Below are 10142 nucleotides of genomic sequence, written 5' to 3' on the forward strand. Positions count from 1 at the left end.
AAAACCAATGTTGCCATTTTTTTCAAAGTCACTATGGTGGCCATCTTGGCCTTTCAAAATGGCGACCACCAAAATTAAACACCTGCACTGGAAATCCCTATATGACCCAGCAATGTAGTTTCCTATGAGCTTTTAGGAATGGAATGTCATCTATAGGCCTAGTGGATGAAATTGAACTTGGTTGCTAAGAGTTGCATGTTGAGAAATTTGAGTAATTCGCATAATGAGCCAATTAATTGCCGAAAACTGGAAAATGGCTATAATTTTGCTTCCAGTTAACTTAGAACGATTATCTTAGAGTCTAAGTCTATGTTTTTATGTCTAGAAATTAATGTCTTGCCATAACTAAATCATGCAACCTTTGTCATTAGCATAATTAGCATAAATTTTATGATTAGGCTGAAATGGACATCTATATTTTGGCTTTAGTCAATTCCATTTTGGATTTTAAAAACGAGAAATGTTCAAAACACTTTAAGGAAAAAGGGAAGGAAAATCAATTGGATATAATATAAAGTAAATATATTTATAATTTGAATTCAAGCATCCATAACAAATGGATTGTAACAAAAATCTCTGTACGTCAAGGCGTATTGAAATTCATCATTTGCAATTATAACTAACTTCTGTTAGTTAAGAACCCATCTAATTCAAGATCTTCAGCATCACTGCAATCTGAATCCCGGTTCTATTTCATCTCTCATTCGGTGTCTCACCTATGGGAACGCCCTCGCGTGACCGACTTATGGAAGCTCCAATTGCACCACGTCTGCCAACCGGCAGACCAATCACAGGTGATACGGGACGGGCCGGCCCTCTATATTAGGCCGCGGAAGTCGCCCGGAACTTCATTCAAGCTCTCTTCCCCGTGAAGACCACTGCTCCTACAGTATACCAGCGTATCCTTATCAGAGTTTCACTCAACTGTCCACAGACGAGCCAGCTCGGTAGTCGAAGGACGTGTTATTCTGTTGGAATAAGCTGCCGTATTTTCACTGTCAATCTACGTCCGGGTGAGTCTTTGCCGACAAGCCCGTTCGTCTCTGTGTGTCTAGCTTAACCATCGAAAGTTAAAGCGGACTTTTACAAACAGCTTAACGAGTCGGATAGGCAGTATTAGCGCAAGCGTGCTGTAATACGGTCTCGGTATTTAATGTTAGTCGGCTGACATTAGCGAAAGCGTGTTAGACCGTCTAAAAAGCTGTTGTTCCCCTGCCTAGCCGCTGCTACCAGTGTGAATATTGAGCGAACGGTTATCTGCAAAAAGTGTTGATAAACCTAGTAGTTTAAATTAACGTTGGTCGGCTGTCATTAGCGCAAGCGTGCCAGTTCGTCCAAACGTTGTTTACTAAACTTTCCTCTGTCTAGCCGCTGCTAACAGGGGGAAATTAATTTAGCTTGCCTGCTAGTCGGGTTATCCACTGTGCCTCACCAGCCAGGGGACCCGTCTATATTAGCGTGACTTGCCGCCTCAGACGTGTCAAGACTCAAGAGCTAACTGCTAGCTGCGGGCGTAGCTAAATAAAATAAAAAGGGCGACCATGTCAACCAGCTCACTCCCCGAGGCCTCGGGCAGCAGAGCCAAGAAACAGCGTACAGAGGTGGGCATAGACACGGGGCCCCGTGCCTGCCCTACCGCGTGTGGCAACACGCTGGGCAAGAGGGATACACATCCCGTTTGCGTCGCTTGCATGGGCATTAAGCACGCACAGGAGTCTGTCATGGACCCCAGTAGCTGCAGTGACTGCATTACCATGCCCCCCAGAAACTTGCAGCGGCGTCTAAAGATTGCAGCGGCCTCAAAACCCGCTCCACGTCTTTCTGACACTGCAGCACAGCCGCTGGGGGAGGGGACCATAAGGCCTCTAGATTGGGAGATGGAGACATCTCAGTATGACTACCTCCTCGAGTCGGAAGGCGAACAGGAGGAGGAAGAGGGGCTCATTGATCAGCTCAGCAATAAGTCTGATGATGATAGCTTCCCCCCCCTTGGTGCACTTGACCCGCTCTCACGGGCGGGCAGTGCAGCTAGCGGGGACATTCAGCAGGCTGCCTCTCTGCACGATGTTGACATACATGAGGTATGCAAGAGAGCAGCCACTAGACTGGAGATCGCCTGGCCTAGCACGCAGGCGAGCGAGAGCCAGGAGAAAGATCTTTACGATGGTAAAGTCCTACCCTCTCGCCCCGCTGCCACGAAACAACTTCTCCCTGCTGTCCCCGCGTGCGTTAAAGAAGTTGGACGTTTTTGGGATCAACCCCTGCGTCACAGAGTGCCTGTCAAGGGTTACTCAAACCTGGAGATGGCGAATGCAGAGGCTTTGGGGCTGTCAGAACCCCCACCAGTAGAGAGGGCTGTGGCTCACCACCTTAACCCCTCTCGGGCTACCTTGGCCAAGGCTAGCCCAAGCCCTCCCAGGCAAAGCGGACCGCTTCACAGCGTCCATGTACCAGAAAGTGTACAGATCAGCAGGACAATCAGTGAATAATGTCAATGTTGTCACCCTGCTAGCAGCCTACCAAGCTGAGCTCTTCCAAGACATGGGGCTCATGCTGGATAAGGGTACTCCTGACATCGCTATCTGGAAGGAGATGTGTGTCGTCACCGACCTCATCCTCCGTGCATCCAGGGGAGCGGTGCAGGGCTGCGGCCGTGTCATGGGCCTGGCAGTGGCAGGAGAGAGAGCCCTCTGGCTTAATCTCACTAGCCTGCCAGACATGGACAAACAGGCCATAATGAACTCACCCTACGACCCGACCAAGGCTAGGGGTTTGTTTGGCGAAGCTGTCACGGCGATGCAACAAAGAGTGACATGAGGAAGCAGCAGGGAGAGGCACTGAACCTGTGTCTCCCCCGCAAAGCGGTCCCCTTCCCGCGACCCCCTGCCCGCGAGGGATTTGCGGCAGTGGCTGAGAAGGGACGCGGCGGCTATCCAAAGGGACCTAAACCCCAGACGGCGAGCACCCCACAGCCTCAACAGCGTGGGGGCCAGCAAAAGAGGTGGCCTAAGAAGTCCTTCGCTGCCGTGGCCGCTGCCACCAACAGCTCTGGTCCGAGCCGTCCTGCCCGTCCGCGGGACGTGAGCAAGAAGAGGCCGGCCTAACGGTGGTGGTGGAAGGGGAGGTAACTGTACTGTGTTGTAATCCTGGTTGTATGTCGCTTTGGATAAAGGCGTCTGCTAAATATCAATAAAGTAAAGTAAGTAAAGGTAGATTCTCAGAGGTCAGCACTAGAGGAGTTACCTGCTCTGAGCCTCCCCGGGACAGACTGGCTTTCCCCGCCTTCCAAGAGGCGCAGAAGGGACGTTTCAAGCCTACAGTCGTCCCAAGGCGAACTGTTCGAGGGCCCGACGAGGTCAAGCTGCCGTTCCTGCAGTTACGCAAAAGCACATGTTCCCCCCGTGCATCCCATTCAGTTGGGTACAGTGTCACAAAGCACTTTTCACAGTTTCACAGAAATAAAACTGGAACCACTGACGCATCCAGGCCCCCCAATAAGGCCGAGGGCGCAGTGGAACAAAAACTGTCAAAAAGAAAAAGTGGGGGGCGACCTGTGGCCGCCAGATGGCACAGTCGTTCCGTCTCTGGGCTTCAGCCCGCCCGGTCCTCTTGCTGTCATGGCAGAGGCGTGGCGCGCGTGCGCGGTTCATCCCTGGGTTCTGACCACTGTCACAAAGGGTTACAGGCTCCAGTTTGCGATGAAACCGCCCTCCTTCAATGGAGTGCAAGCCTCGGAGGTGACAGGGGAGGCGGCCCAGGCTCTAGAGGACGAAATCTCGTCTCTCCTAGACAAGGGCGCAGTGCGAATTGTACCGGAGGGGGAAAGAAATACAGGGTTTTACTCCCGTTATTTTCTCATCCCAAAGAAAGGAGGCTCGCTACGTCCTATCCTGGATTTGCGTATCCTCAACTTGCACCTCCGAAAGTACAAGTTCAGGATGCTCACGCACAACGTGCTGTTCCGCTCGATTCAACGGGGCGACTGGTTCACGTCAGTCGATTTGCAGGACGCTTATTTCCACATAAGCATCTGCCCGGGTCACAGGAAATTTCTGAGGTTCGCCTTCAGAGGCATAGCCTACGAATTTCAGACTCTACCGTTTGGGCTATCACTAGCTCCCAGAGTGTTCAGCAAATGTGTGGAGGCAGCCTTGAACCCGATGCGAGCCAAGGGCATCAGGGTGCTGGCCTATCTAGACGATTTCCTGCTATGCGCACCAAGCAAAGAGGAATCGGAGAGAGACACTCAGACACTTATGAACAGGCTAAACAGCTTGGGGTTCAGTGTCAATCACGCAAAGAGCATGTTGTCTCCCACTCAAAATATTGTGTATTTAGGACTCGAGCTAAACACTGTTTTGTTTCGAGCTTTCCTGTCACAAGCACGAGTGGAAACTTTTCGCCAGCACCTGGCTCTGTTTCACCGGAGGAGCCCAGTTTCATTACGGGTCTGCCTCCGCATGACGGGGCTCATGGCATCAGTCATTTCAGTAGTGCCTCAGGGTTTACTGAAAATGAGAGCTCTCCAGAGGTGGGTGTCCTCACTACGCCTAAACGTGCGTCATCACCTGAGGCGACTAGTGGAGGTTTCCCCGGAGTGCCTCACGGCCCTTCGTCCATGGCGGGACCCGGAGGTGTTTACCGCCGGTGTCCCCATGGGGACGATTGTGTTGAGAAAGACTGTGACGACAGACGCCTCACTCACAGGGTGGGGGGGAGTGTTCGAGGGCAGGGCCGTCAATGGGACATGGCCCCCCGAACTCCGTCTAGCTCACATAAATTTCTTGGAACTGTCAGCGGTCTTCCTAGCCCTGAAACGGTTCCTCCCCTTCTTGGGGAAGTGTCATGTGTTAGTCAGGTCAGACAACACGACAACGGTGGCATACATAAACAGGCAAGGGGGCACTCGCTCCCTGAAGTTGCACACGCTGGCCCAGAGCCTGATCATGTGGAGCAGCGAGCACCTGTTATCACTGCGAGCGATTCACCTCCCGGGTGTCCAGAACACCGGGGCGGATCTGCTCTCCAGGGGAAATCTCCTCTACGGAGAGTGGAGACTCAACCCCCAGGTATGCCACCAGATATGGGAGAGATTCGGTCAGGCATCCGTAGATCTCTTCGCATCGAAAGAAAACGCACAATGTCCGCTGTTCTTTTCCATGAGAGGCGGGGGTGCGTCACTGGGGATAGACGCGCTGGCCCAGCAGTGGCCAGACGTGTTGCTGTATGCTTTTCCCCCGATCAGTCTCATCTCCCCGGTGTTGCTCCGGGTGAGAGAGCAGCGGCTATCACTGATACTGATAACCCCATATTGGCCGAGCAGACCCTGGATACCGGAGTTGATACGTCTCCTCCGAGGGCAGCCATGGCCTCTGCCGTTACGCAGGGACTTAGTGTCCCAAGCAGACGGGCAGGTGTTTCATCCCCACATCGAGCGGCTGGCTCTATGGGCTTGGCCCGTGAAAGGATGAATTTGGAACAGTTGGGTCTCCCTCAAGCGGTGATCGAAACTATCCAGAGCGCTAGAGCGCCTTCTACGCGGTCCTTGTATGGCAACAAGTGGCGCGTATTTGAGAAATGGTGTGAGGACAAATCGGTTACTCCGTTCCAGTGTTCTGTCCGGGAGCTGCTGTGCTTCTTGCAGGACTTAAAGGATGGGGGCAGAGCTTTCTCCACCATAAAAGTCTATCTGGCCGCTATCTCTGCCTGTCACTTAGGCATAGGAGATATGCCGATTGGACAGCATAAACTTGTCAAGAAGTTTATGAAGGGAGCACGCTACTTACAACCAGTGCGTAAGCGTTTGGTTCCTTCTTGGGATTTGCCTACCATATTGGAGGCACTCTCTAGCCGGCCCTTTGAACCTTTGGAGAGTGTGGGGTTAAGGCTCCTCTCTCTTAAGACTATCCTTCTGCTGGCGTTAACTTCAACGAAGCGGATAAGTGAGTTGCACGCGCTATCCGTGCATGAGTCTTGCTTACGCTTCACCCCGGACTGGGGGAAGGTAGTGCTGCGCCCTAACCCGGCCTTCGTGCCTAAGGTTAGAGACTCGGCGTATAGCTGTGCCACGCTGGAGCTACAGGCTTTCCATCCTCCACCTTTCACAGGGGAGGAGGAGGCTCGGCTTAACCTGCTTTGTCCAGTCAGAGCGTTGCGCTTCTATGTGGACAGGTCTAGGGAATACAGGAAAAGCAACCAGCTTTTCGTGTCCTGGGGGCCCCCGCGTAAGCCAGCGTCTATCACACTGGGTGGTGGAGGCCATCGTCCTGGCTTACGAGAGCCGTGGACTGAGACCTCCTGAGGGCCTGCGGGCCCATTCCACCAGAGGCATGGCCACCTCATGGGCCCTTTTTCAAGGTGTCGCTGTGAGGGACATATGTGCTGCCGCCAGCTGGGCATCCCCACATACTTTCATGCGGTTCTACCGCCTGGACGTCACTGAGCCTTCGGTGGCTCATTCGGTCCTGAGTGTGGGGTCTGGCTAATTGTGTGCTGAAGTCCACAGGTTGGGATCGGGGATTCAACCTGTCACAGGTTATGGTCAGGTGGGCTTCGGAGCATGCAATCCGGGAGTGGGCCATATCTCCCATAGGTGAGACACCGAATGAGAGATGAAATAGAACGTAAGGTTACTTGACGTAACCCCGGTTCTATGAATCTTGAGTGAGGTGTCTCACAACTCTGCCCTTCTTGCGAAAGTTGTGGTACGTGGAAGAGAGCCTTATGGAATGAAGTTCCGGGCGACTTCCGCGGCCTAATATAGAGGGCCGGCCCGTCCCGTATCACCTGTAAGGTGATTGGTCTGCCGGTTGGCAGACGTGGTGCAATTGGAGCTTCCATAAGTCGGTCACGCGAGGGCGTTCCCATAGGTGAGACACCTCACTCGAGATTCATAGAACCGGGGTTACGTCAAGTAACCTTACGTTTTCAGATCTTGAGTCCTCATCGTTCTCACATTGTGTACTGCAAAAGCAAAGGTCAGTGCATTGTAAGTTTCTCTTCCTACAGGAGCATCTTTGTGTTGAACAATCTCATTTGCAGCGGCATCTCACCATTTCAATGTTGGACTCAGTAGCACATCAGTGGTAGTGGGTCTTAACTGGCCTTTATCAGCCTTGAAGTAGCCATTTTTGAGAGGATTTAAAGGTACTTGCTGCTCAACGCTTGCCTGTCCCCAAACATGAGCTTGCACATGTACCCTATCAATGTGCTTTTTCAAGGCACCCTCTGTAGGTGGTAGCCTTTAACTCTCTGCCATATACTTGCAGAACATGTACCCATGCAGCTCTGGAATGTTTAATGTTTATTCCTTTTGGGCAGTAGGCAGCACACACAAACCTAGCCAAGCATTTCTGTTGTTCCTCCGTTACTCTGGAGTCATCTGGAAGCTTCCGTACTTTAGCATGCATAGTGCACAGACTTGAATGCTCTTACCTTTTATTCCATAAAAGTTAACCTTTCGAACCACCCAGGTGACGTGACGGTGACGTGGAACACCGCAGCCGCTCCTGAAGGCATCACCTGGCCGAACCCCGTCTGTGATTGGATGCGACCGTCAGCCATTTTGTAGCGGCCCGCCAGACAGGGAACCCCACTCCAAGCATTCAACATTGAGCCAAGTATATACCCGGACAGCAAGGCTGGATAGTGAGAGCTCTCGCTTTCACTCGTAAAACCTGGGTTGTTGCACAACCCCTACGTTTTACTTCGCTTCAGCTCGAGCTCTCACTAATGCTACCTACAACTGCTGCAACGAAGCACCGCGGTGCGACCTTCGGACGAAAAAGGGCCATTATGGCATAGCGCACGGGAAGAAGATAAGACGGTGTGAGCGAAAGTTGTGCCTACCACGTCCAAGCTATAATACGTCACGAAGGTGTCGTGGATTGACCATGATGCCGCAGCACACATGTCCTCTACTGATACACCGCGCAATCGCGCCCAAGATGAAGCAACACCCCGCATAGAGTGAGCTTTAATGCCCTCCGGTGGAATCTTCCCAACGGCAGAGTAGGTTAGTGGCCTCAACTATCCAATGCAACAAGCGCTCCTTGGACAGAGGCTTACCTAAAGCCTGAGCTACATGGCATACCAAGAGCTGGTTAGAAGTGCGCAATGTGCGCATCATATTCACATAGGCTAGAAGCGCCCGTACGGGGCAAAGCGCCTGGAGTCTCCTCTCCTCCATTGGATCCGAGTAAGGAGGGTTAAACGCTACCAGATCTATGGTCATAGACCTGAACCCGGCCCTAATGTTCTTGGGCTGGTAAGCGGGGTTGGGGCGAAGCGTGACCCTGCGCTCATCATCAGAGAACACCATGCATGACTGTTGCACCGACAGGGCAATCAAGTCACCAACTCTTGCCGGAAGACAAAGCTAGCAGCAATGCCGTCAGCGAAAGGTGTTTCAGACTGATTGTGTCAATCGGTTCGAAGGGAGGTCCCGAGAGACCCTCCAACACCATAACCAAGTCCCATTTAGGGAAGACGCTCCTCGTATGGGGACGAAGCTTGCGGACGCCCTTCATAAAGCGGGAAACCAAAGACAGGCTTCCCACTGTCTTGCCCTCAATCTCCATGTGGCAGGCAGAGATTGCGGCCACGTACACTTTGAGGGACTGTGGCGACTGGCCCGCTTCGTACAGGCCTTGCGGAAGCAGAGAATGGACTGTATGCCACAATACACTGGATCCAGGTCATTTTCCGCACTCCAGCGCGCGAAGGAGTGCCACTTGTGAGTATACTGTGCACGAGTGGAGCTAGCTCTAGCGCTCTGTATGGTCTGTACCATGTTCATCAGTAGGCCCTGGGCTAACAACCGTTCCCCTTCAGGAACCAAGCTGCCAACTTCCACTTGTGTGGGGAAGGGTGCAGAATCTCCCCGCCCGCCTGCGACAGTAGGTCTACTTGACGTGGCAACAGCCACGGAGCCTCCTGCGCCAGAGCAATCAGGTCCGTGAACCAGATCTGCGACGGCCAATGTGGGGCTACCAGAATGAGCTGCAAGCCCTGCTGCCTCACCCTGGCCAGCACCTGTGGGATCAGGGGGATTGGGGGGAACGCGTAGAGGGCCTCCCCCGGCCAGACGTGCGGCAGTGGCCCAACGGTGGGTCGTCCCCGAGGACAGAGAACCACTGAAGGCAATGGTGTGCGAGCCGCGATGCGAAGAGATCGACGGCGGCTCGACCGAACTTGGCCCAAATTTGTTCCACCACCTGTGGGTGGAGAAGCCATTCCGAGTTGTGCAGGTTGCCCCGCGACAACAAGTCTGCGCCCAGGTTGAGGTGGCCCCGAATGTGGGCCGCCGACAGGGATAGCAGGTGAACACGAGCCCACTCGTGGATGTCCGTCGCTAGTTCGTTCAAGGCCTGCGACCGGACACCGCCCTGGCGATGGATATACGCCACCGTGGCAGTGTTGTCCAAGCGTATCAGTATATGGTGACCCAATATCAAAGAAAGATCATCATTCTAAGATAACTAAAAGTGAAAGATCTAGCCATTTCCTAATTGTGACCTAATTTTTACATACCTTATGCAAATCATGCAAATTAGGAAATGTTGCATGTCTGCACTATGGTAATAGATGCATTTCTGGACATGACAAACATGGACTTGGACTCTTAGATCGCCTTTCTAGGTTAACTTGAAGCAACATTTTTGCGATTTGGTGATTAATTAGTTCATTATGCTAATTACTCAAATTGCTCAAGATGCAACTTTTAGAAACCACTTTTAATTTCATCCACTAGGCCTATAGATGACATTTCAGTCATAAAAGATTATAGGAAATAACATTGCTGGGCCATATAGGGGTTTCCAGGGCAGGCATTTAATTTCGGTGGTCGCCATTTTGAAAGGCCAAGATGGCAACCATAGAAACTTTGAAAAAAATGGCAACATTGGTTTTGGGTTTCGTCACACTCTAAGCTTTCCAAAAATGTATAGTTTACAAACTCTCCAAAATTTTTGAACGAAGGTTGAAATCAGAACATTGGGAACCTGACTAAATGTACTATAACTGTGTGTCTGTCTCTGTTAGGTTTGACTACCAGGAGCTCCTCCACAACTCCACCTTCTGTCTGGTGCCTCGAGGGCGACGCCTGGGCTCCTTCCGCTTCCTGGAGTCGCTTCAGGTAAATA

General features: G+C 52.2%; 1 protein-coding gene across 1 annotated transcript in view; it reads left to right on the top strand.

Annotated features, from left to right (window-relative positions):
• Positions 1 to 6329: 6329 nt before the first annotated feature.
• The window catches only part of LOC310785083 (exostosin-1c-like), a gene marked incomplete at its 5' end in the record, with an annotated part of 23580 nt that continues 19767 nt past the window's right edge, over positions 6330 to 10142 (top strand). Inside the window, 2 exons of the mRNA XM_083646072.1 lie at positions 6330 to 6475; positions 10042 to 10135. Coding sequence (XP_083502198.1) covers positions 6330 to 6475; positions 10042 to 10135 — 240 coding nt within the window. The remainder of the gene's footprint in view (positions 6476 to 10041; positions 10136 to 10142) is intronic.

Source organism: Poromitra crassiceps (genome assembly GCF_964638095.1).
Source record: "Poromitra crassiceps genome assembly, chromosome: 11".
Taxonomy (NCBI): domain Eukaryota; kingdom Metazoa; phylum Chordata; class Actinopteri; order Beryciformes; family Melamphaidae; genus Poromitra; species Poromitra crassiceps.